Raw genomic sequence first — 26,610 nt, 5'->3', positions numbered from 1 at the left:
TACATGTGCACACCAGTATCTCAATTGACCTCTAAGGACTATCACAGTGAGGTTGCCAGTTTGCAATGTTTTATTAGCACCCACATGCACATTGGAATCAGTGAGGCACACTGCATGCCAGTGAATTGGAAGACTCCAACATTGGGCAAATCCTAGAATTAAATTGATTCTTGTAGTTAAGCTAGAATCGAAGGAATTCAGTATGAAGAGAAATTTGGGGACAACAAAGTAGTCCCCAGTAGGGTGCAGGGGTAAAAGTGCTGGACTTGGATTTGGTGGACTAAATTAATAATAATTATGGTATGGCAGTGTGGGTAGTACAGCCAGGAGATCCTAAGATTGTCTGGCAGCCAGCAGTTCTAGCTCTTTTAGCTTTATGCACCACCAGGTGGCGAGCTAGACTTGTTTTTAAGACAAGAGATGTTTCAGAGGTGGTTTTCATTGTCTGCCCCTGTGCCACGACCCTTGTATTCCTTGGAGGTCGTCCTTCCGAATACTAGATAAAGCTGACCCTGCTTAGCTTCTGAGATCTGATGAAATTGGGCTATCTTGTGCTATCCTGGTTTTAAATTACAAATGAAGCTGCCTTACACTCCTGCAGATCATTGGTCCATCAAACTCAGTACTGTTTATTCAGACTGACAGAGGTTTCACATCACCTACTGGCCTGGTCCTTTTGAACTGGAGATGCCAGGGATTGAACCTGGGGCCTTCTGAGTGCCAAGCAGAGGCTTTTCCACTGTGCCACGGCCCCTCCCCAGATTCCCATTCATCTGTAACTGGGAGATCTTGAGAAAGAGGCTAAATTGGAGGGAGGGGATCACTGTATGCCATTTTGAGATCCTTGGAGGAAGTGTAGGGTAAAAATTAGGAATATCTCCTCATTAACCACCCCATCAACGTTCAGCATTTAATTAAAGTTAACAGTCCTTGCATCTTTTCCCCCCCATCAAACAACATCTTTCTGTTTATTTTCCTCTTATGCTTGCATGTGTACAGGGATAGGACCATGACACGTATGTGCATTTATTTATTTATTACTTTGTTTATATCCTGCCTATCTCCCCCAGTGGGGACCCAAAGCCATTTACATTGTTCTCCTCAGGGCTTTTTTGGTAGAAAAAGCCCAGCAGGAACTCATTAGCATAATAGGCCACACCCAACAGAAAAATATTTGCATATTAGGCCACACCCCTGACAACACAGCTCATTAGCATATTAGGCCACACAGCCCTCGTTACCAGAAGTGTGGTCATCCAGCCACACCCACCTTTTGCTTCTTATTCTGTTTACCTTGTTTGTTGTCAAAACCCAGGGCTTTTTTTGTAGAAGGAATGTCTTTGCATGTTAGGCCACACACCCCTAATGTAGCCAGTCCTAATGAGTTTCTGTCATTGGGTGTGGCCTATTATGCTAATGAGTTCCTGCTGGGCGTGGCCAACTTGGGAGCCAGCCGGAACTCCATTCCTGTGCGTTCCTGCCCAAAAATAGCCCTGGTTCTCCTCTCTTCCATTTTATCCTCACAATGACCCTTTGAGGTAGAATGAGGCGCTTCCCTGGCAGGTCCTGCCAACTGGCTTTCCACCCTGGTGCTGTCTGAGTCCCAGGAGTCATTTCATAGAAAAAGAGGTGCAGGAGCTCATTAGCATAGCTCATTAGCATAACTTATTTGCATATGCCACACCCCCTGACATCACCAGAAGTGTGTCAGAAGGCAACACCCACCACTCAGGCTCCACTGGACTGTTCTGGATTGCTAGCTATTGTGTGTGGGGGTGCAGATCTGCCCTCACAGAGGAGGGAGAGCTTGTACCTGAATAAAACTTAGTCTTAAAGGTGCCACTGGACTTTGGACTGGGGGGCCATGGGAGGCTGTGTAACTTACCTGGCTGCTTCTTGCTCTGACTGAGGGCTGCTGGGAGCAGGGGGTGGGGCTTGTTGCATGTGCCCGCCCCCTGGGCTCTTTACTGCCGGAGCTCTGCTCCTGTGCGCTCCTGCTTAGTCCCCTGCAGCTTCATTAGCCTCAGAATGGGTGAAGGGGGAGCTCACTCAAATGTACTCCCAGGGCTTCATTACTCTGACTGGCAGGTTCCCCAAGCAGGAAACCCAGCAGCCAACTTCCTCCTTGCCCAATCCCCTCCCCAACTTGGTAGCTTCCCCAGGTACAGGGCAGCACAGGTTCTGGACAGAAAGGTCCAAGGCACCAGACTCAATGGGCCTTTTCGGACAGGTAGGTTAGGTTGTGTGTGTGTGACTGGCCCAAGGCCACTTGGCAAGCTTACGTAGCCGAGGGGGGATTTGAAACTGGGTCTCCCAGATCCTTGCCTTGATACTCTAACCACTATTCCACCATGCTGCCTCAAACACTGTCATTCTCTCCTTGTGATTGCATGTGTACAAGGATAGGACCATGACATATATATGTATTGTACAGTGCCCGGACTGGTATAATCTTGATTATAATTAGGCTTTTAATGATTATAACAATGAGTAACAGATCTTGGGGCTGCGGTGGCTCAAGTGGTTAAGACACTGAGCTGCAGACCGGAAGGTCGGTAGTTCAGCAGGCCGAGACCCAAGTGCCGCATGATGGAGTGAGCTCCCATCTCTGGCCCCAGCTCCTGCCAACCTAGCAGTTCGAAAGCAAGAAACTGCAAGTAGATAAATAGGTACCGCTTTGGTGAGAAGATAACAGCATTCCATGCGCCTCAGCATCTAGTCATGGCGGCCACATGACCACGGAAACATCTTTGGACAATGTTGGCTCTTCGGCTTGGAAACGGAGATGAGCACCGCATCCCTAGAGTCGGATTCGACTGGCTTTCAAGCAAGGGAAACCTCTACCTAACAGATCTTGAACTCATTGCTGTTTCTCATTTTAGTTGATCTTTGGCACACGCTGTGCCCCTTAAAGTGTGTTGTCGTAAGAACGTAAGAGCATAGGAAAATCCCCGCTGGATCAGACCAGTGGTCCATCCAGTCGAGCATCCTGTCTCACACAGTGGCCAACCAATTCCACTGGATGGACAACACCAGGGAGGCTGAGGCCTTCCCCTCCCCTGATGTTGCCTCCTGGCTCTGGGATTCAGCGGTTTAGTCCCTCTGAACCTGGACGTTCTCCTCAGTCACCATGGCTAGTAGCCCCTGATCTATATACTAATAGCGAAGCCGCCCCCGTGCGTGCAGATACCTAAATCCACGCATCAGGGGCACCTGGGGGGGAGGGAGATTTTTGTGCACACTTGGGGCAGTCCCCAGGTGTGCACAAAAATCTAAAAATCCGGAAAAAATACCGGGGGGATACTTAAATCCCCCCAAAAGTAACAGAGCATCCCCTGCGCATGTGCAGGGAACGCTCTGCGAACCCCCTCGCCACTGAAAGGGGAACTGCGTCTGCTCACCCTCCCCACGGAGGGCTGGAGGCGAAAAAGGCTGCTGCAGGAGCTAGAAGCGTCCAGCCCAGACTCCGGGTGGGGCATGAGAGGCTCGCCAGGCCGCCGGGTGGAGGAGACGGGGGAGGAACCGGCGGGATGGGGGGAACTTGCTTCCTCCTCCTCTGCCTCATGTTCGGAGGTCCCTCCCTCCCCGCGAGTATCGCGGGTCCCGCCCCTTGTAGACTTCTAATTTCATTTGAAAACTGTTTATTCCTGTGGCCATCACTACATCCTCTGGCAGCAAATTCCACATTAATCATTCTCCATGTATTGTCATTGAATACCTTTCAGAGATGTTGATGCATAGTCATCCAAAATGGCTCGGTGCCCTTGAATGACAAGAAACACTATGAGACTGAAGATATGCGGGCCCGTGGGGAATACTGGAGGAACTGAACTGGATCGTGTTTGCTCCTTGTTTGTTTCTTTTAAACACAGCACAATTAAGTGCCTTCAAGGCGATGGAGTGTGAAACTCTTACAAAAGTGTGGTGTGCATTAAAGAGCTCTAATATTCTAACAAGCCTTCCCTGTGGCTTCTGCCGATCCTTGGAAGACTTTATATGCGCTCGACTACAATTCATTGCAAAGCCCATAAAACGCCAAGGGAACGATCAACGACAGTGAAACAATGGGGGGGGGGTATTAATCCCATCACCTTTTTATTGCCTTTTTTTGCCAAGGTTTATAGTGGGAATGCTTCACAATCGAAAGAGGCCGTTCGGTCGGGGTTCACATCAGCATTTTGCAATGCCGTCCACCTGCAGAATTTTGCTAAAGTGTTACAGGCCTCTTCAACAGGTGGGGAGATTGTAACTTCTGCTCTCCAAGAGACAAGCTACCTCAGCCCTCCTCTGAAGAGACCTGTAATTCCTTTGGCAAAGGCTTGCTTTGGCAAACTCTGGCAAAGGCTTGCTTTGACCTTTAAAAGGCTTTTCAAAAGATAAAAGGTGCTGTCTTGCATAAAAGCAATATACATTCCTTATAAATCGAGTGCTATCAGTTCCATTTTTGAGGGTTGGCTATTTTCATCAAGTACTGTTGTGTTATGTGATATGGAGCTGCGGTGGCTCAAGTGGTTAAGATGCTGAACTGCAGGCTGTGGAAGGTCAGTAGTTCTGCAGTTCGAGACCCGAGTGTGCCGCATGACGGAGTGAGCGCCCGTCTCTAGTTCCAGCTCCTGCCAACCTAGCAGTTCGAAAGCAAGAAATTGCAAGTAGATAAATAGGTACCACTTCAGTGGGAAGGTAACAGTATTCCGTGCGCCTCGGTGTTTAGTCATGCCGGCCACATGACCACGGAAACGTCTTCGGACAGCGCTGGCTCTTCGGCTTTGAAACGGAGATGAGCGCCGCAACCCTAGAGTCGGACTCGACTGGCTTTCGAGCAACAGAACCTTTACCTTTACCTTACTGTTGTGTTACCTTGAGCAGCTTCCCAAATGAGGCTGCGTGAAGGGGGGGGGAATTGGAGCGAGTGCTACAAAGTCTAGACCGGTGTTTCCCCACCTGTGGGTCAGGAGTCAGAAGTGGGTTGCAAAAGCCTCTGAAAGGGAATTGCAGGGCAACCCTTCCTAATGGTGGCCTCCGTCCTTTCCATTTTGTGTTTTGGAAACCAAAGATCTGACCCTGAAAACAGTATCTTTCATACATTTGTTGGCTTTTTTACCCTCCACTGCATATGAAGAAGAAGAGAAAAAGAGATTGGATTTATAACCCCGCCCTTCACTCATAGTCTCAGAGAGGCTTACCATCTCCTTTCCCTTCCCCTCCCCACAACAGACACCCTGTGAGACAGGTGGGGCTGAGAGAGCTCTTTCAAGAGCTGCCCTTGAGAGAACAGCTCTAAGGGAACTTTTGACTGACCCAAGGTCACACCAGCAGCTGTGTGTAGAGGAGTGGGGAATCAAACCCAGTTCTGCCAGATTAGAGTCCATGCTCTTAACCACTACACCAAACTGGCTCTCTCATATATATATGTTGATCAAGTAAAATGTGTCCTAATGGTTACTAGAGGGAGACTTATAGGGGGGATTAGAGGGTGGTCAAAGGCTGGAATGTAACTTACCTATTCAGTGGCTGTGTATGTGTGAATGCTACTTGCTTGGGGCTCATAGTGGGAGCAGCTGTGCCCTTTGTGCAATGTTTGTTGGTGTCTCCACAACATCTGGTTAGCCACTGTAGATAATGGAACGCTTAACTAGATGGGTGCCAAGCAATGCTCCCTCTAAGCTGTGGAGTCTTGTGAGCAAAAATTCCACTTTGTGAGCTACTGGCCTTAAAGTTGTGAGTGAGCGATTTGGCTGCTGCCTAAATTAATTTGCTCTGGAGCCATCCTTCCTGAGCTAAGACAAAACTGTGTGAGCTGGAGGCTAAAAAAACCTGTGAGCTGGCTCACACTAACAGTTTGGGGTAGTGGCTAGGTGCAAAGACTCTAATCTGGGAGAACCGGGTTTGATCCCCCACTCCTCCACATGCAGCTGCTGGATGACCTTGGGCAAGCCATAGTTCTGTCTGACCTGTTCTCTCAAGTACAGTTCTGGAAAGAGCCCTCTCAGCCCCACCTACCTCACAGGGTGTCTGTTGTGGGGAGGGGAAGGGAAATGAGTCTGTAAGCCACTCTGAGACACTGAGTGAAGGGTGGGGTATAAATCCAATCTCCTCCTCCTCCTTCTTGGAACACTGGTGCCAAGGTCATAGTTTACTAAGAGTACCAAAAAACTTTGGGCCAGCCCTGGATGGCTCACCATACCAAGTAATTTTGGACTTGTGGGTCACCATACCGAAAAGTTTGGAAACTGCCTGTCTAAACCATTGCCAGGAAATTATACTGGCAAACAGAAATGTTTCTCTAATACTTGTGGCTAGCCTCTTATTGGTGTACTGGGTTTTTCCAGTGCTTGATGATACTTGCCTATAGGTGAGAAATCTGTGGCATTTTTAACAGTTCTATGTGTTGTGATTCTCTGTTTCCTCTTAAACGAATCACTATTATCATTGTAATCTTTATAACTGATTATTTCCCTTCTCCTCTGATCCTTTATCATAACTTCCCCGACCCCATGGGAAAGCATTAAGGGCTAATTTTGCAATAACTAACAGGTTGGTATATGGTGCATTGCACCTACATATTGTAAGCCGCCCTGAGCCTGCGTGCGGGGAGGGCGGGTATAAATGAAATTAAATAAATAAATGAATGAATGAATGAATGAATGAATGAATGAATAAATAAATAAATAAATAAATAGGATAGCCAGGTGTTTTATGTGACATAGAAAGATCAGCCTATGTCTCCGAAGTCGAAAGCTGAAAGAAGTTGAAGTTGAAAGCCATCCCAGAATAAATGCAGGCGCTTAATAATGATCATGACCTTTGTATAACTCAGAGAATCACTCGGCCACTTCCTGCAACAGCAGCCTAACCTGTGCTTTTGGTCACTGGTTTTTTAAAAAGGGTCACGCTAACAGCTCCTTCCTTTGAATCCTAGAATCTCAAGTTCCTGATCAGCCAAGCTCTCTTCACGTCAGGCCTTTGTCAACCAGCATTGTCATGAGCTGGACGCCGCCGCTGAACCCCAACATCATCGTTCGCGGGTACATAATTGGCTACGGAGTGGGCAGCCCCTATGCTGAGACGGTGCGCGTGGACAGCAAGCAGCGGTACTATTCGATCGAGCATTTGGGTAAGTGCCTCTTCCTCCTCGAGGCTGTTTCTAAGAAAAGGAACGCTTCTCGTTTTGTGAAGTTGTTCTTTTCCGGCCCTTAGCCCAAAAGTGCATAAGCTGGTGATGTGGCTGAAATTTGGAGTGAGTCAATTAGTGTGCAGAGGTGCATTTAGGAATCTGTGGAACAACTGTGGCCTCCAAGGGTAGGTCTGATTCAGGATCTTTTACCGACATGATAATGGAAATAACGGGAAGTGCTTCTGGAAAATGTATTTCTGGGAAATTTGGACTCCTTGGTTCAATGCTGTTGCATCAGAGCCTGAATTACCTCTTGCCGGTTTCTGCTTTCTGAGTCTCTTTGTTATGCTTCACTGTGAACCCACAAGAAGGCTGTGAAGGTGGGGGACAATCTCAGTTTTTAATTTAGGCCTGTGGGGCAGAGCAAATGGGCTGAAACCCAGTCATGTGTGTTAGCAAAATATCTGCTCACTTCCACATATTTTTTTTTTTGGGGGGGGTGTCACCTGTAGTCTAGGACTGAAGGCAGGTTCTGCCTCAAAATGCATCCACAGTTACAGTTTGCTCACTTTTTCCCACATGAGATTTGCTTGGACTCTTCTCCTACTGTTGTACTTTTAGTGCAAGTCACTAAAAGTTTCATCTTGGGAGGTGATGGTGCAAAGTGGTTAAAATGAGTTTGGGAGGTCTACCTGGAGGGCTCAGGCATTATGAATGAGTGATAACAATGGGGCAGGTCTCCTTGAAAATTCCTCAAGGGCACTCATGTCGGTAGAGTCTTTCCATTTTTGCCGGGGGGTGGGTAGTGGTTCCCCATCCCTGCTTCCAGGGCTGGTTCCAGTTGGGGTGGGTGGTGGGTGGGCAGAGTGTTCCCAGGGTCCCTTTCCCCTCCTTTCCCCATGCTCCTGCTCACACCTCCTTTTTGCATCCCCAGTCCACATGCCTGTGCATCCTTTCCCCACCCCTCAGTGTGTCCGCTCACTGCCCGTTTTCACAGATGCCTGCACCACCTACATTCTCTTTACCTGACTTTGCTGGGCAGTGTGTACAGCTGGGACCATGAATGGTGGAGAGATTGCAAGCAAGAAGGCAGTGGGGGGGGGAGGGCATGCAAGTTAGCAGCAGTGGGCCCCACCAGGACCCCAGCAGCTGCCCCACTTCAGTGTATACTGATACTGACCCTGCCTCCTGCAGTGAGTGAATGCATTTTAAGATTGCTGCCTCAGGCCAAATGCCTCTGCCTAGGAGCAGCTTTACACTTCAGAGGCCCACAGCCCCTGCCTCCCGGCAGCAACCACAGAAGGTGGGGCCTGCAATTAGCCCCAAGCAAACAGACCTAGCTCAATGAGCAACGGACCCAAACAGACCCAGACAAAATCACCACTTCCAGCGGGATACAAGCACCCACTCACCCTCAAACTCTATCCTCTCACAAAGCAACCTCAGTCAATGCTCCCCAGTAGTTTAGCAGGTTAGGAAAGGCAAAAAAACTCTCACCTTCCTAGCAGCTCTTTCTTGCATTTTCTCCCAGACCAGCTGGCTCAGTTCACCTCGGATCAGTAATAGGCACAGGAATAAACAGCTTTAAAGGGGGATTAGATAGATTCATGGAGGAGAAGTCTATCAATGGCTACTAGCCATGGTGACTAAAGGGAAACTCCATATACAGAGGCAGTAATCCTCTGAATCCCAGAGCCAGAAGGCAACATCTGGGAAAGGCCTTGGCCTCTATTCCCTATTGTTGGCTGTTCAGAGGAATTGGTTGGCCAATGTGTGAGCCAGAATGCTGGACTAGATGGTCTATTGGTCTGATCTGGCAGGGCTCTTTGTGTGTTCTTATGAGTCACTGATCTGTCTAGGAATTAGAGACTCTCATCACTACTGCTTTCCAAAAGGACTTCTAATTTATTATTGCTATGCTAATGTTTCTCTGTGATATGCCTCTGATGTTGTGGAATCGCTGATGAGGCTCTTCTGCTTGAGGGATCTGCTCCGCAAGCATTTTTTAGCTTTTGTGTTGTGATTGTGATACAATCATAGTCTAGATTGTGGATCCAATGGTGGTTTCCTTCTCCCCCCCCCCTTCCAAGTGGAGAGGAGGTGACTTTTGCATTGAGTTCCAAGTTTCTATTGTTCGGGTGTCTGTGTGTGTGTGTATCCAATTAGCTTTTCTGCTGGTTAAAAATGAGTCAAGTGTCCTTGTTAATTCCCCCCCTCCCCCAAAAAAAGTTATGTAGGGAATCAGGGGATAAAGCTAATGTGGAATGCATAGTAAGAAGAGGAATTAGACTTTTGTATCAGTATGGTTCCCTGTTCTAGAATACCTCACCTCCCAACGGGACATTTCCAAAGCAGTAGATGACCTTTGGTTGTGGTAAAGGTTTTGTTGTATCTGCAATTGTTGCTTTAGTTAGTTTCCTAATACAATACAAATACTTGCAATTTATGGATGGTACCTCATCGTTAGTAGTTCTCCCTTATACCTATTATTATTCTGAGATCTGTAACGCACGTTAATTTCTTGATTTTCTGCTATACCCTTGTATTGTTCTAGCACTTTGTATGTTATTGTATTTTTGTTGTTTTTAACAAAATTTCAATAAACTTTATTGTATAGAAGAGGCATTAGAACAGGTTGTGAAAAGACTGGCTGCATCTAGCCAAAACACTTGAATGCAGATTCTAGCCTGGGGAGAGAGGGTAACGTTCAGCCAACATGAACCAACACTCTGCGATCAATAACTGGAGAGCAGGAGCACATTTACTGTAAACCGTGGCTTGGATCCAAAGATCAGAAAGGTCCCAAGTTCAGTTCCTTGTGGCTTCAACTAAAGGATCCCAGGTAGCAAGCATAAGGGAAGACCTTTCTCTGCCTAAGACCTTGGAGAGTTACTGCTAGTCAGTGTAGATGAGGGGGCTTGCAACCCAGGGTTCAGTGTCGATCAATACAGAAGCAAATACAGCTCTTCAGAAACAGAACATAGAATCTTTAAGTTAAGGTACACATTGGGGAGGTAGGTAGGATGCGAGGATAACAAGTATGTGAGAAGAATGGCAGGGAAAATATATATGGGAATAAATAGCTTCCTAGAGATGCTTTACGGAAAGAGAAATGATGGGGGTGAACAGCTGCCAGTAATCCAGGTGTGAACCGTGCACTGATTTATGCCAGTGTACTAAAGCAGTTGGACAGCCCCTGTATATATTGGTTGCTCACTGTGAGACCTCCTGTGTGGCTCTTCCTAATAAACAACTTGCAGCAATGAGCCTCTGGGCTGCAGAAGCATTAGGTGATTTCCCACAAGCGCTGCTCCGCGCTCACTCCTCCCTTCTGCCCCGATGGTACGTGTCAATTTCACACAAGCTGCTGCGCGGCCGCATTTTGCCCCGCAGCTTCGTGCGATTCTCCCCGCGTCTACTCAGTCCTCAAAAAACAGGATTGAGTAGACGCGGGGAAAATCGCACGAAGCTGCGGGGCAAAATGCGGCCGCGCAGCAGCTTGTGTGAAATTGACACGTGCCATCGGGCCAAAGAGAAGAGTGAGCGCGGAGAAGCGCTTGTGGGAAATCACCCCTTGTGTTATTACTGCTGCATTGTTACCGTGCAGGGGAGGGACCGTGGCTCAGTGGAAGAGCCAGAAGGTCCCAGGTTCGATTCCCACCTTCTCCAGTTAGAAGCATCAGGCAGTAGGTGACACGAAGGACCTCCACCAGGGACCCTGGAGAGCGGCTGCCACTCTGAGTAGACAGCACTGATCTTGACGGACCAAGGGTCCAACTCAGTCCAAGACAGCTTCATGTGTGTGCTGTTACACTACAGTCAAGTTGCATGTTTCCATGTGGGCAAATCGGCTTTCTTATCCTGGCTGTATGCTGTGCTGACCTCTTGCCATGAATTTGGATGTCGTTTGACTCTTTAATCATAAAAGCAGGGCTGTTTTTGGGCAGGAACGGAGTTCCGGCTGGCTCCCAAGTTGGCCACGCCCAGCAGGAACTCATTAGCATACTAGGCCACACCCAACAGCAGAAACCCATTAGGACTGGCTACATTAGGGGTGTGTGCCCTAACATGCTACAAAAAAAGCCCTGGACAGTTTTGACAACAAGCAAGGTAAACAGAATAAAGCAAAAGGTGGGTGTGGCTGGATGAGCACACTTCTGGTAACATGGGGGTGTAGCCTAATATGTTAATGTGCTGTGCTGTCAGGGGTGTGGCCTAATAGGCTAATGAGTTCCTGCTGTTGGGTGTGGCCTAGTATGCTAATGAGTTCCTGCTGGGCTTTTTCTACAAAAAGAGCCCTGCATAAAAGAGTTGATGATCCCAGGGCATAGACAGCACCAATCGAGATAGACCAATGGTCTGATTCGGCATAAGGGAGAACCACGTGTCCATATGTCCACACTGCAGTATGTAAGTGGAAATAACTTCCCTTCGTGTAGTGGAAGGGTGTTAATTTCTCTCCCCCCTTGTGCAGCCCTTGAAAAGATCACCTACACCGGAGTCAGTTTGGGGGAGAATGAGAGACAGCAGAATGGGAACAGTGAGCTTCGAGTCCAGTGGCACGGCAGAGCCCAACAATGGGGGGGTGGGAGCAATAAGCTTTGGAGAGTTAAAGTCCCAGGGATGCCAGCTTTGACTCTCAAAAGCTTATACCCTCCACCCTGACCTGGATAGCCCATGGCAAGCCCATTCTCGTCAGATCTCAGAAGCTAAGCAGGTTCGACTCTGGCAAGTACTTGGATGGGAGACCTCCTTGGAATACCAGAGGCAGGAGGTGGGGGCAGGCTTTATTCAGCCACCTCTCTGAATATCCTCCAGGCCCCCAGTAGGGGTCAGTCACCAGAAGTCACCATGACTACCAGGTGTGCACACACACAGTCAGTCACCAGAGCTTGCCATTGTTGGAAAATTTGGTAAAAAATAGATATTCAGAGCTTGCCATGGATCTTTGTTCACTGGAGAGGAGGCATATTCTTTCTATGTAAAAATCTTTATTTCTAAAGGGAAGGGTTCATGGGAAATCTACAAAACACCAAACACGTAAGACTACTACATCCTTGCTGTTACAAGTACAACAACAGACAGACTGACCACACAGTTGGTAATGGAGATTCTTCTCTCTTCTTGACCCCAGAAGGAAATCACCTGAATACATTAACCAATGATTGTGAGTAAATAGACTCTAGTTTCCCGGGCTTTCTCTCCATTGTCTTTGTGCCAGTTTACCTTCCAGGTCAATCTAAACAATCGCATACAAGGTAAACACATTTACAATGACTGAATTTAGACCTTGCAACGCACATATTTCCAACAGTCATGACTTCCAGGTGCACACACACTCACAAACACACACACACACACATGCATATATGAAAAATAAAAAAATACCCCCCTCAAAGCTTATACCCCCCAAATCTTGTTGGTCTCTAAGGTGCCACTGGACTTGAATCTAGCTTTTCCGCTGTAGGCCGATATGGCTACTCTCTGAAGCAGAACGGGAACTCCCCCCACCCATGAACGCGACTTCTCCTGCACTGCAAGTTTGAGATTCAAGACGAAGCACTGGTGAAAAAGCCCAAAGCATTAAAAGCTCTCTATCCAGCTCATTATTGGGGGAAATTATAGTGTTTCCTCGTGAACTGAGGTCTGAGATGAGTAGGCTCTTTTGTTCAAACCATTTTTTAATGTGAAAGGCAGCCCTAAATGTTACAAGCAGGTCTGATATTATTCAATTACGCATACGGCACAGTTCCCTTTATCTCGATTTCCCCCATACATTTTTTCCGTATGTGATTCCATTTCAGCTTTAGGCAAGGAGGGGTCATTATGTCCCCCATATGACTGCTTGCGTTCTTATGACCTGGCATGGAGGAGCAGAGGCAATGCCCCAGTGACTCTGTTTATTTAGTATCGAGACATGCAAATAAAGAGCCTTTCTCTAAAAACCTGACTGTTGGGGTGCGGGGGGGGGGGAGAGAATGGGTCTAACAAACGACAGATCGCAAAAGTACGCCTCCTCGCCACTGGTTTTCTGAAAATAGCCCATGTCCTTGCTCATTAATTTCCTGGCATCCGGTCACGTAACTGACACATATGTCTAATCAAGAGAAGAGAAGAGATTGGATTTATATCCTGCCCTTCACTACCCAAAGGAGTCTCAGAGCGGCTTACAATCTCCTTTCCCTTCCCCTCCCCACAACAGACACCCTGTGAGGTAGGTGGGGCTGAGAGAGCTCTGACAGAAACTGCTCTTTTTCAAGAACAGCTCTTATCAGAACTATGGCTTGCCCAAGGTCATTCAGCCAGGTGCGCGTGGAGAAGTGGGGAATCAAACCCAGTTCTTCCAGATTAGAGTCCGCACACTTAACCACTACACCAAATTGACTCTCACACCAAACTGGCTCTCCCTTTATTGACTGCATGGCCAAGTCCCTTGGCCACGCAAGAGACCATATGAAATGATTCCTCTCACGAGCTTGTCGAGTTGGCTACAAAAGTCCAAAGCCTCATCGGTTATACTCTCTTGCTCTGGATTGCAAGACTAGATCTAATGGGTGGAAATTACACGGGAGTCGATACCGGCTGAATATCAGGAGAAACTTCCTAACTGTAAGAGTGGTTGAGCAGTAGAACAGACTGCCTCTGGAGGTGGTAGATGCTCCTTTGCTGGACGTTTTCAAGCGGAGGCCGGACGACCATCTTTTGGGTATGTTGTAGGGCTATCTTTCGGCTATGCTCCTGCAGAACATAGGGGGTTGGACTAGATGACCTGCAAGATCCCTTCCAACTCTAACATGCTGTGATTCTATGATTCTATCAGCATTTCGTATTCCAGGATGGCTCATCCAGTCTTCTGTTGGCAGCGCTTCAGATGGGTGTCTTCACTTCATAACAAAATTTAAATGCTAATAAGCTGACTGCTGAGTGGGGGCCAAGTCCCGCGTTTTAGTTCAGAGTTCAGTCTCTCCTCGAGTACCGGTGACTGAACACAATGGCCATCAAACCCTCATATTTTGTGTGTGTCAAATCAATGTCAGGAGTTTCTCCATTGTTATGTGCTTTCCCTGACACTTCATCTCATTGCTGCGTAGGGGGGAAAGTATTCCTTGGAAGAGGGAAGACTTTTTTGTGTGCTAGTTCCAAGTTCGAACTTTGAGGGAAGGGATGAGTTCTTCTAACGATCCTCCTCCTGTCTTTATTACTGTATTGCAGTATAATGTGTGCAACTTCCCTGCCCTTGATGTAGTTCACATGTTTTGCAACCACTGAGTCTGGCAATGAGAGATCCCTTTCTCCCTCTAAGGGATCATCTACGGTGCCAAATGTTGAGCAGTTTTCTGCCAGCCCTGATTCCTCCCCACAAATACCCTGAGAATCGATGAGAAGAATGGAGAATCTCCCGCCTCATTAAAAGGTTCTTGGCTCACATCCAAGAACTGCAGCTCGCGGAGGGTGAAGAAGTCGGTGTGAGCCAAACTTAGTTGCTGCAGTGGCAGAAAAGAAAAGAGCCTGAGATCTCATCTAGGCGGAGGTTGCAGGGAGCGATGTGGGTCCGGAGCAAAATCCAAAGGGAAATAATACTTTTATTACTAACAAGTAAGATAACACAAAACAACGTGCAAGTGTGAAAGTTCTCTAGAACACTCCGTCAGGCTAGACAGAAGGGTGGGATGTCTCCCCCCATCTTCAAAACTTAGTACGATCTCTTTATCAGAGTTAGCAAACTGAAACTGAAAGGGGAGTGGGTGAAGGAGAAAAGGGAGGGGGGAAATGGAACAGGTGTGGTTACAGACAAAAGGGGCTATACCAAATGGGGAAGAAGAAGGAGGAGGAGAAGGAGGAGGAGATGATGATTGGATTTATACCCCGCCCTTCACTACCCGAGGAAGTCTCAGAGCTCCTTACAATCTCCTTTATCTCCTTTTCCCTCCCTCCCCACAACAGACACCCTACGAGGTAGGTGGGGCTGAGAGAGCTCTCTCGAGGACTGCTTGTGAGAGAACAGCTCTGAAAGAACTTGTGACTGACTCAAGGTCACGCCAGCAGCTGTATGTGGAGAAGCAGGGAATCAAACATGTTCAACTGAAGAGCCACATAGAATGAACGTCAGATGTTTGAGAGCCACAAGACATGAACAAATATTACATGTTTTTATTTTAAAATATGCAAAGTTGATTTTTATTGGCATTAAATGAGACTGCCAAAAATTAAAAGGGATAAAAAAGATACTGATAATAATATCTATCTGTTCAATTATATTGATTTGTTTGCTAATGATATTTATTTGTCTAAGAGAGAGAGAGAAAGAGAGAGAAGTGGAAAGAAAGAATGAAAGAGATGGAAAGAGAAAGAGAGAGAGAAACAAAGAAAGCAAATAGATGGGAGGGAGGGGGAAGGAAGGAAGGAAGAGAGGGAGGGAGGGAGGGAGGGAGAAAAAGTATGCCTCCCCTTCGCTTCCCCAACTGCCCTGCCGGGAGCCGCGCAATATGGGTGAAAGAGCCGCATGTGGCTCCCAAGCCGCAGTTTGGCCACCCCTGGAATACACCAAACTGGTCCAGTTATACTCTACTGCCCAGAGCCTATGCAAATCTGGAACTGGCTCTGGGTAGAGAAAAGGGGGGAGGGATGTGGTTTAGACCAGGATGAGTAGTGAGTCTCTACCTTTGGCCTTCTCAGAAGAAGGGGTGGGGACATTGGCCATCTTCTTTTGAAAATGTGCAAACCAGTGGTTAATCGGATGTATTTTAATGGAACACAGAAATGGAAAGCGCAGGTCCTGTAAAAGGCGGAGAGCAGAGTGTTAACAAAAATGGTAGCCTCTGTCTTATTTTATTTTATTTATTTATTATTTTAATTTATAGCCTGTCCTCTCCGCGAACGGGCTCAGGGCGGCTCACAGATGGGGCACATGCCAATACATAAAACAGGTTAAAACAGCTTAAAAACAATCATTATAATATTACAAATCTATAAAGTGCTCTAGATGTTTCAGATCTGTTTTCAATAAAAAGATGGCATCATAAAAATGGTACTCCCAGATCAGTGGTGTCCACGTAGCGCTGTCGTTCACTCCTCTCAGGGCCAGTTGATGATGATGGTAAAGTCGTGATGGTAAGGTAGTGGTAAGGTAGTGGCAGCTCCTACTGAAAAGCCTGGCGGAAGAGCTCCGTCTTACAGGCCCTGTGGAACTGCGCAAGGTCCCGCAAGGCCCGGATCTCCTCTGGGAGCTCATTCCACCAAGTAGGAGCCGCCACTGAAAAAACTCTGGCCCTGGTTGCGGCCAGCCTGGCCTCCTTGGGGCCTGGGGTCACCGGGAGATGTTGCGTCCCCGACCGTAGTGCCCATAGGGGAACATATGGGGAAAGGTGGTCCCTTAGGTATGCCGGACCCTGGCCATATATGGTTTTAAAGGTAAGAACCAGCACTTTGAAGCAAATCCGGTACACTATTGGCAGCCAGTGCTGCACTTTCAGCACAGGCCGGATGTGGTCTCGACTAGGGAGGCCCATCAGCAGCCTGGTTGCAGCATTCTGCACTAGCTGCAGCTTCCAAATTTGTGACAAAGGCAGGCCCATGTAGAGAGCGTTATAGTAGTCTAACCTCGAGGTGACCATTGCATGGATCACTGTGGCCAGGTCATCACGGTCGAGGAAAGGGACCAACTGCCGTGCCAGCCGAAGATGGTAAAAGGCCGACTTGGCAGTGGCTGCCACCTGGCCCTCCATCGTTAAGGTGGGGTCCAGGAGCACTCCCAAGCTCCTAACCTCCGAAGCTGGCACCAAAGGTGCCCCGTCGAAGGTCGGGAAAGGCAGCCCTAACCCCAAACCACCCCAACTCAGGCCCAGGACCTCTGTCTTCGCTGGGTTTAGCTTCAGCCAACTCAGTCGGAGCCAACCAGCCATGGCCTGCAACGCCCGGTGCAGATCTTCTGGGCTGGATTCCGACCGGCCGCCCAACATCAGATAGAGCTGGGTGTCATCTGCATATTGATGACACCCAATCCCATACCTCCGGGCAATCTGAGCAAGGGGGTGCATATAGATGTTGAACAACATCGGGGAAAGCACTGCCCCTTGAGGCACCCCGCATTCAAGCGGATGTCTCCGGGACTGCTGTTCCCCTATCACCACCCTTTGTCCCCGACCTTGGAGAAAAGAAGCAAGCCATTGAAGGGCGAGCCCCTGAATCCCCACGTCAGCGAGGCAGTGGATCAGCAACTGGTGGTCGACCTGACCTGAGTTGCACAAGCTAGCCCGATTTCATCAGATCTTGGAAACTAAATGGGGTCATCCCTAGATAGTATTTGCATGGGAGACCTCCGAGGAATACCAGGGTCGTGATGCGAAGGCAGGCAGCTGCAAACCACCTCTGCATGTCTCTTGCCTTGAAAACCCTACAGGGTCACCATATCCAGCTGTGATAAACAAATAAACCCTTAAAAATATCGGGGATTCGTTTTAGATAATACACTGGGCCAGTCATGGTGCCCTGCCTTTTTGCCCACATCAGGACTACCAGAGTGCAGTGCCCCATCGCAGCTCTTATGTGATTGGCCTCAGCACCCCATGACAGGACGGGAGATGGAGCTGTAGCCAATCACAGCATGTTGGGAGTTTGCAAGCCAGGCTTCCTCCTGTCCTATGAGGGAGCCGTGTTGAAACAGGTGCTCTCTGCAAACACAAAGGTGATGCTTGTGTCCGGGGGTGGCGGCCTGTTGCTCACCTGCTCCAGAGGGGACTCGGGCAGGGGACAGCCTCACTCAGGCACCTCTGAAGTCTGCATAGGTGAGGCCAAGGACAGTGCAGGTAATGGGGCTGGAGCTGGAAGCTGCCTGATGAGGACATGCCAGAGCTTTTCTCCCGATGCTGGAATTAGTAAGGCCATGGGGGGAGGGAGAACATGGGCCTCTGTTAACCCCCCTTCTCACACTTCTGAGGCCATTGGTTCATAAGGTGCATAGGGGCTAAGGATAGCCTTGGAGAGGGGACCACCACCTGCCTTCCCACAGTCATTTGGTAGTGCTGACTATCAGAAGCCCAGCAGTGGCTGGAGACATCAAGAAGAGAAGAAGAAGAGTAGGTTTTCATACCCCACTTTTCTTTACCTTAAGGAGTCTCAAAGCAGCTTACAGTCGCCTTCCCTTCCTCTCCCCAGAGCAGGCACCTTGTGAGGCAGGTGGGGCTGAAAGAGTCCTGAGAAGACAGGGACTGGCCCAAGGTCACCCAGCAGGCCTCACGTGTCTCAAAGTGGCTGACAAAGTGGCAGTGGCACAGGGGATTTATCCTCTGGTTAATACATCTGAGCTGAACAGAGCTGCTGTCAGTTCTAGCCCCGTGCTGGTGTGAGCTACCAGCCTTGTCCCCAGCTTTCCGTCCACCCAGCAGTTCGAAAGCTTCGGCAAGTAGATAAAATGGGTACCACTCCTTAGAGAGGGTGGGCACACTAAACCCTCTGGTGGGGGAGGTGTTAGCCGACGAATGGAATGTCCAGCGCGTAAGACCGAAAAGCCTAGAAATAACTCTTCGGCATCAAGGAAGCCTGTAATGGGCCGTCCAGCCAGGCAGTGGCAGTGCTGCGCTGCAACTTGAAGCAGTCCAGAGAAAGCTGACGACATCAAGCCACGCCGAGGGAAAAATGCCGTTGGAACATGTCTGACCTTACAGCTGAACAAAACTCCCCGTCGGCTGCGAACGTGTGTGATTTAAAGGTTATATGCTGTCCTCCCTTACCTCTTGAATCATTGTTAGTCCCGTGTGTAATGGAGTAACTGTAAATCGCTCAGAGCCAGCAAGTTCTGCAGGATTGAGCGATTAATAAATTGAAAGATTTATTTATTATTTATTATTCCCTTCCTCTCCCCACAACAAGCACCCTGTGAGGCAGGTGGGGCTGAGAGAGTTCTGGGAGAACAGTGACTGGCCCAAGGTCTATCAGGCCTTGTATGTCTCAAAGAGGCTTACAATCATCTCCCATTCACCTTGTGAGGCAGGTGGGGCTGAGAGAGTTCTGAGAGAACCGCCACCAGCCCAAGGTCACCCAACAGGTCCCAGGTGGAGGAGGAGTGGGGAATCAAAGGCAATTCTCCAGATTAGACTCCTCCACTCTTTAACCACTACACCACGCAAGCCGACTGGTGGGAAAGGTGGGAGCCGGGTACACACAAACCTGGAGTCATAAGGGTATGATGTCTGAAGACGAACTTGCCCTCTAGGTAATCCCCATTAACAGCATTCTGGATAATGAAGTGCCAGATAACAAAAGTTGTTGTTGTTTACTATACATTCATTTCAATGGCATGTGCATAGCTTTAGCAAGGGCTGAAGCGCTGGTCCAGTGACTTGAAAGAAAAGGCCAAGTATGGTGTATTGTCTTGATTATTGTTTGGCTCAAGTGGTTAAGACGCTGAACTGCAGGCTGTGGAAGGTCGGTAGTTCAGCAGTTCGAGACCCGAGTGTGCCGCGTGACGGAGTGAGCTCCCATCTCTTGTTCCAGCTCCTGCCAACCTAGCAGTTCGAAAGCAAGAAATTGCAAGTAGATAAATAGGTACCGCTTCGGTGGGAAGGTAACAGCGTTCCGTGCGCCTCGGTGTTTAGTCATGCTGGCCACATGACCACGGAAACGTCTTCTGACAGCGCTGGCTCTTTGGCTTTGAAACGGAGATGAGCACCGCAACCCTAGAGTCAGATTCGTCTGGCTTTCAAGCAAGGGAACCTTTACCTTATATATTAAATCATTCATTTGCTATCGCTTACATTCCCCCAAAAAAGCTTTGTTTTCATTAAAGAGTAATAAGAATCACTGGACATGGTCTGCCTTTTACAAACCTCTGTTGACTCAACTGTCACAACCTTTGCTTTCAAAAGCTTCCTGATTGCTGAGGGGAAAGGGTCCAGCCATGGAGGGCTATGAAGATGTTCAGGGATCGGGAAAACAAATTCCGAGGGGAATGATTGAAGGGCTTGGCTATATTTTGCCTGGAGAAAAAGAAAAGGCCGAGGGGGGGACTTGATTTGTGTTTTTCAAATACCTGAAAGGTTGTCATAAGGAAACTCTTCTTTAGCCATAGAGTGATTAAAATGTGGAATTCATTGCCAGAGGATGTAGTGATGGCCACTGGCTTAAACAACACAAAAGGGGATAGGATAGTTTCATGGAGGATAAGTCTGTCAGTGGCTACTAGTCATGGTAACTGATGGGAACCTCCATGTTCACAGGCAGTAACCCTCTGAATCCAAGCTAGAAGGCAACATCAGGGGAAGTCTTCAGCCTCTCTGCCCTGTTGTTGGCCCTCCAGAGGAACTGGTTGGCCACTGTATGAGACAGGATGCTGGACTAGATGGACCACTGGTCTGATCCAGCAGGGCTCTTCTTATGTTCTTATGGAGGCCTCGGCCTCTATGCCCTGTTGTTGGCCTTTCAAAGGAACTGGCTGGCCGCTGTGTGAGACAGGATGCTGGACTAGATGGCCTATTGGTCCGATCCAGTAGGGCTCTTCTGATGTTCTTATACCGAACAAAGCAAAGATTTGTTCTCTGCTTCTCCAGAGGGTAGATCCCAGCTGAATATTAGAAGAAACTTCCTAATGGTAACAGCAGATAGAGAATGGAACAAATTGCTTCTGCAGTGGGTGGGCTCTCCCCGGTATTCGAGCAAAGACTGGACAGCCATCTGTTGGGGGTGTGCTGACTTTGGGTTTCCTGCACTGAGCAGGGGTGGGATTGTATGATTCTGTAAATGTACTATCTGCAGGTATTGTGAAGGCAGAGGAGGATGCATTGGGTGGAAAAGAAATATAAATACATGGGAACTGTGTGGTGGTAGAACAATAGATTTCTTGAAAGTTCTTGAAAGGGTTGGAACACTTTCCCTATGAGGAAAGGTTAAAGTGCTTAGGGCTCTTTAGCTTGGAGAAAAGACGACTGAGGGGTGACATGATTGAGGTTTACAAGATTATGCATGGGAAAGAGCAGGTAGAGAAAGAGGTACTTTTCTCCCTTTCTCACAATACAAGAACTCGTGGGCTCTCCATGAAATTGCTGAGCGGTCGAGTTAGAATGGATAAAAGGAAGTACTTCTTCACCCAAAGAGTGATTAACACATAGAATTCACTGCCACAGGAAGTGGTGGTGGCTCCAAGCATGGACGGCTTCAAGAGGGAATTAGATAAGCATATGGAGCAGAGGTCCATCAGTGGCTATTAGCCACAAGGTATAGATAGGGGCTCTGGGGCAAGTGATGCTCTGTCTTCTTGGTGCTTGGGGGGGCCACAGTGGAAGGGCTTCTAATGTCCTGGCCCCACTGGTGGACCTCCTGATGGCACTGGTATTTCTGGCCACTGTGTGATACAGAGTGTTGGACTGGATGGGCCATTGGCCTGATCTAACATTGACATCTCTTATGTTCTTATGAAAGTTGGTATAGTTGAAGCCTTGGGAGTGGAGCATCAGTGTGGTGAGAGAGGAGAGTGGAATGTGGAGAAATCATCACACATAACGTAGAGGGATGGGAAGGGTCCTGTTGTGAGTGAGAAGCACTGGGAGACACAAAGCTGTTATTTCATATGCTTCTGTGTTTCACATGCTAATTCAAAGTAAAAAACCAGACTTTTGATTGCAAGTGTATATTAGTTCTAGACTGTGAGGAATGACTTTCAGGGAAGAAGTTTAGAGCATGCTTTAAGGAAAGTGAACTGATTCAGGGTGGACATTTTCAGGTGGGTGGCAAAGTTAGCTCATAGAACAAAATTTGAGTCCAGTAAAACCATAAAGATCAGTTTTCCAAGCTAAAAGCTTTTGTGAGTCAAAGTTCACTTCATTAGATTAGTCAGGTTCATCGACTATCCAGTGAAGTGAGTTTTGACTCAAAAAAGCTTATACTCTGGAAAAAAAATTCTTGGTCTTCAAGGTGCTACTAGACTCAGGCTTTGATTCAAGTGGGGAACGGCCATAGTTCAGTGGCAGAGCACATAGTGTGCATGAAGAAGATCCCAAACCCACCCCAAGAAACCAGTGAATGGATCTTGGATATCAAGCAAGACTCCAACTGGAGTCTTGGAAAAACTTCTGGAATTCTGGGCTGTATGGGCTCAAGTTCTGGCTCAGTTTCATGTGCTGGTCCAGAAGAATCACAGATGAGATGTATAAAGCTGCTACAAGGATCACTTGGGAGCTTCTACTAAGACAAATTTTATGCAGGCATGTTTAGAAATCTCTTAAATACCCAATAGCATGACTGTTTGCCTTATCAGCATATCCTTTAAATAATGAGAAACCACAGTGTGACCCTGCTTATGCTGTAATTTTAAACTTCTTATTATTTTGAAACAACTTTGCATTTTGTAACTCCTAGACAAGCATTTGGCAGCTTTTCATTGGGTAGGCTTCCTCCATACTATTATGATCATGAGAGGGAGCGCAGGAAGGGTTGCATCAGAGCTTAGTTCTTTTGGCCCTTTCTTACATGCCCAGGGAAATGCTGATCACCACTTTGGGGTCAGGAGGTGGTGGTGGGGAGGTATTTGTGAATTTCTTGCATTGTGCAGGGGGTTGGACTACATGACCCTGGAGATCCCTTCCAACTCTATGATTCTATGAGCAAATCCTCCCCCCCCCCCCCCCCCACATAGGCAGGGTTCTTCCAACAGGGTCTGTTTGTGCATAAAGGATTTATTTCATATCTCACTGTAAACCCATAAAGATAGATCAAGATGGGTGACTACAGGGGTCGTTTCCTGTGGGAGCGCACAGGAGCGGAGCTCCGGCAGTAAGGAGCCTGGGGGCTGGGCACATTGAACAAGCTCCACCCCTTGCTCCCAGCAGCCCTCAGTCGGGCCACGAGGAGCAAGAAGCAGCCAGGTAAGTTGCAAAGCCCCCCCCCCTGGCCTGCCTTCAGGTACAAGCTCTCCCTCTTCTGTGAGGGCAGATCTGCGTGTCCCCCCCTCATAGCTAGCAATCCAAAACAGTCCAGTGGCACCTTTAAGACCAAGTTTTATTCAGGTACAAGCTCTCCCTCCTCTGTGAGGGCAGATCTGCACGCACCCCCCCCCCCACAATAGCTAGTAATCCAAAACAGTCCAGTGGAGCCTGAGCGGTGGGTGTTGCCTTCTGACACACCTCCGGTGATGTCAGGGTGTGTGGCATATGCAAATAAATTATGCTAATAGGTTATGCTAATGAGCTCCTGCACCTCTTTTTCTATGAAATGTCCCCTGGGTCACTGTGTTAGTCTGTCTGTAGCACCTTAAAGACAACCAAATATGTGGCTGGGTAGAAGCTTCCGTGAATCACTGCTCACTTCTTCAGACTCACGAAAGCTCATACCGGGCCACTTACTTTGTTAGTCTTTAAGGTGCTACTGGACTCTGACTCTTTTCTACTGTAAGCCCATAAGACAGCTTACATCAGCATGAATCACAACATTCAAAAACGTCAATTATCGAAAGGCGATGTTCACGTATGGGCACTTTGGGATAATGACTACTGAAATATAGAATGAAAGTCATCAGCCATGCACTACTTGGTCTTCATCATCTTGATTGACTGTGTGGTACAAAGTGGAGCCAGAACTGAATCCTTCCGACACTCGCAATCAATTTGTCTTTGAATTTTCCCTCTTCCTGCCTTCACCCTTTTCAGGTCCTGTAATGAGGCTTCCTTAATTTAGCTAATTCTGAACTCCATGGCTATAGGATGCTCGTTTCAAAAGAAAATCTGTCGGCTTATGATTGAAGGTAACAATCCAAAGTTTGTTTACACAGATGTTTGGTACTCTACTAAACAGATGTTCAGCATTTCCCCCCATTTCACTGGAGCTTATGCAGGAGAACTTCATGACTGTCTGCCCCATAAATAAAGATGGGTAGCCATGTTAGTCTGTCTATAGCATAGAAAAGATCAAGAGTCCAGAAGTACCTTAAAGACTAAAAAAATGTGTGATAGAGTATGAGCTTTCGTGAGTCACAGCTCACTTCTTCAGATACTGAAGAATATCTGAAAAAGTGAGTAGCAGTGAAAGACAGGGAGGAAGAGGAGGAGGAGATTGGATTTATACCCCGCCCTTCACTACCCGAAGGAGTCTCAGAGTGGCTTACAATCTCCTTTCCCTTCCTCTTCCTACGACAGACACCCTGTGAGGTAGGTGGGACTGAGAGAGCTTTTTCAAGAACTGCCCTTGAGAGAACAGCTCTGAATTTTATCCCGATCTTTTTAATCCATCGTAGCATGACCAGACATCCCCCTGGTGAATCGCCTTACCGCACGCTGCCTCCATTGTGGATTGGCTAGATGGTGTCCACTTAAGGAGGCATGCGTGGTGGGGTGTGTTTTTTTTTAAAAAAAACTTTTTGCGCATGCATATAGATGTGACAGCATGTCCTTTTTGATCCGTGCATGTGTAGAGATTTTTTAAAGTGGTGCCCGCTCAGGATGGTCGGACGTCAGACCACCCCGACAGGAGGATTGCGTGCTGGTGGAACGATCAGATGGGCGAAAGTCCGTAGTTGTCCCGCAGGTAACTGAAAACCCCAGATTTAAAGTGCTATCTTTTAAGTATGGCTCCGAAGCGCAGCAAAACAGGATGCCCACGGAAGAGGGACATTTCCCAGATGTTTGTGTCTGGACATTACTTTTAGATCCATGAGGCAATCGTGCCTCATGTGGATCTAAAGAGCCGTCTGATTGGACTCCTTGACTCCTAGTGAAGGCTGGGGTATAAAACCAACTCTTTTCCTCCTCCTCCTCCTCCTCCTCCTTCAGTTTGATGTAGTGGTTAAGTGCGTGGACTCTAATTTGGGAGAACCGGGATTGCTGTTCAGGTGTGTATCTGTAAGCTGCAAACCTACAATGACTCAGCAGCAGCAGAACTGGAAGAAGAAGCAGAAGACAGCCAGTTCTGCTGCTAGCCTGATAGAAGCCCTCCAGGGGCCTCATCTGGCCCCCGGGCCACATGTTTGACACCCCTGTCATAGAGTCCAGCCTCCAAAGCAGCAACTTTCTCCTGGTGAACTGATCTTCGCCAACTGAAGATCAGTTGAAATCCTGGGAAATATCCAGCCACCACCTGGAGGATGGCAACTGTAGCTGACATCCAAGGGAATTTAATATGATGGTAGCATATGAAATAAATTGTGTCTTGGAGGATCAAGGTTCCCCAACTACAGACATCAACCTCGTTGACATTCAAAGTTGACCAAAAAAAGCCCAAGAAAGAATATATAAATCTTGTTCTTCCTTGTGAAAATGCATAAAGAAAGTGGTTCCTCTTCTACGCTTTTGATGCTATTCTCATATATTGAAGCTCCTGTCTTGCATTACCTTTTTTGTGTGCGCAATAAAGGAGAAATCCTAAGCTGATCTGATAGTCGTTGAGGTACATAAGCCCAAGGGATTCTCTGCTGTGGACACCCTAAGCTTTACAATATAAAGACAAAGCCCTTGCCTTGCTTCTCCGTAGGAAGACAAATAGATCTCGATTCCCTGCAGTCCAAAACTCATCAGAAATCTTTGGCTTTCAGAGAGGAAGGCTAAAGCACTCACAGAAGACAAAGAAGAACGCACAAATGCAACCAATAAACTACAGCGAACACAAGAATGCTGATGAAGCAGTTTGAGGTCTAAAATATGGTACATGTGGGCGAACTGCTCAATGGCGTACACCTCTTCTTCATTCTATACTGATTCGACCAATGCTGAAATTCGATTTAAGCAATTTTTAAATTATCATTTTGTAATCTGGAAAGATGATTTTATACTTTAAAAATCAACAAACTAGATTTGATGAAGCCAGATGTGTGCTTTGCTGTTTTACACTCAAGAGTTCTACACTTTTCTTGGTTAGGGTCAGTAAAATCAAAGATTGATGCTTAGATTCTGAATAATCCACAAGTGTTCACTTAATGTAAAGGTATTAATTTCAAAATGGGCTAAATATTATTAAGCTTCAGAGTGAGGAACATAAAAGCATATGGTTATTAAAATACAAGAGTACATTTTTCTTGGTGGAATAAAGGCTTGCTCTCTGTTGTTCGTCGGGCTTGGTTCCAAATGAAGTTCCTTCACTGGCTGTAGTTGATGGTGCTAGCGTATCACCAAACCATTATTTCTCTCGGAGATTTTTACTTTTTAAAAATCTTAACTTTATCTTTAACACCTAATCTTATTTTTTTTAAAGTAAGATGTTCTGTGGGGTTAATTTTATACAGCTGTGTGACATATGTTAATTGAAAACAAAAAATACCTCAAGGCTTACATCTGAGCCTTAGGTTATTAAATGATTCAGATAAGCTACAAGAGGAAGCTAAATTTGCCAGATCAAAGAAGGCAATTGATACTAGAGATTCACAATAGAGAAGAATCTTCACTATTAACTCCATTGTTTTCATTGCTGTATCAGATGGTTTGCAGACAAAAAGGAAGTTCCTGGTATGTATATGCCATCAATCCACAGCCAAATTATGGTGACCCCAGCAAGGGGAGTTCAAGGCAAGTGAGAAGCAGAGG

The 26,610-nt window shown here is 47.4% G+C and overlaps 1 protein-coding gene across 1 annotated transcript in view; it reads left to right on the top strand.

Moving 5' to 3' along the window:
* DCC (DCC netrin 1 receptor) overlaps window positions 1-26,610 on the top strand; it is a 591,220-nt gene that overhangs the window by 331,217 nt on the left and 233,393 nt on the right. The window contains exon 11 of the mRNA XM_015428299.1: window positions 6,920-7,114. Within this exon, the coding sequence (XP_015283785.1) occupies window positions 6,920-7,114 (195 nt within the window). The remainder of the gene's footprint in view (window positions 1-6,919; window positions 7,115-26,610) is intronic.

The sequence above is a fragment of the Gekko japonicus genome, unplaced genomic scaffold, assembly GCF_001447785.1.
Source record: "Gekko japonicus isolate JY-2015 unplaced genomic scaffold, Gekko_japonicus_V1.1 scaffold614, whole genome shotgun sequence".
NCBI lineage: Eukaryota > Metazoa > Chordata > Lepidosauria > Squamata > Gekkonidae > Gekko > Gekko japonicus.
This window is presented reverse-complemented; position numbering and strand designations above follow the sequence as displayed.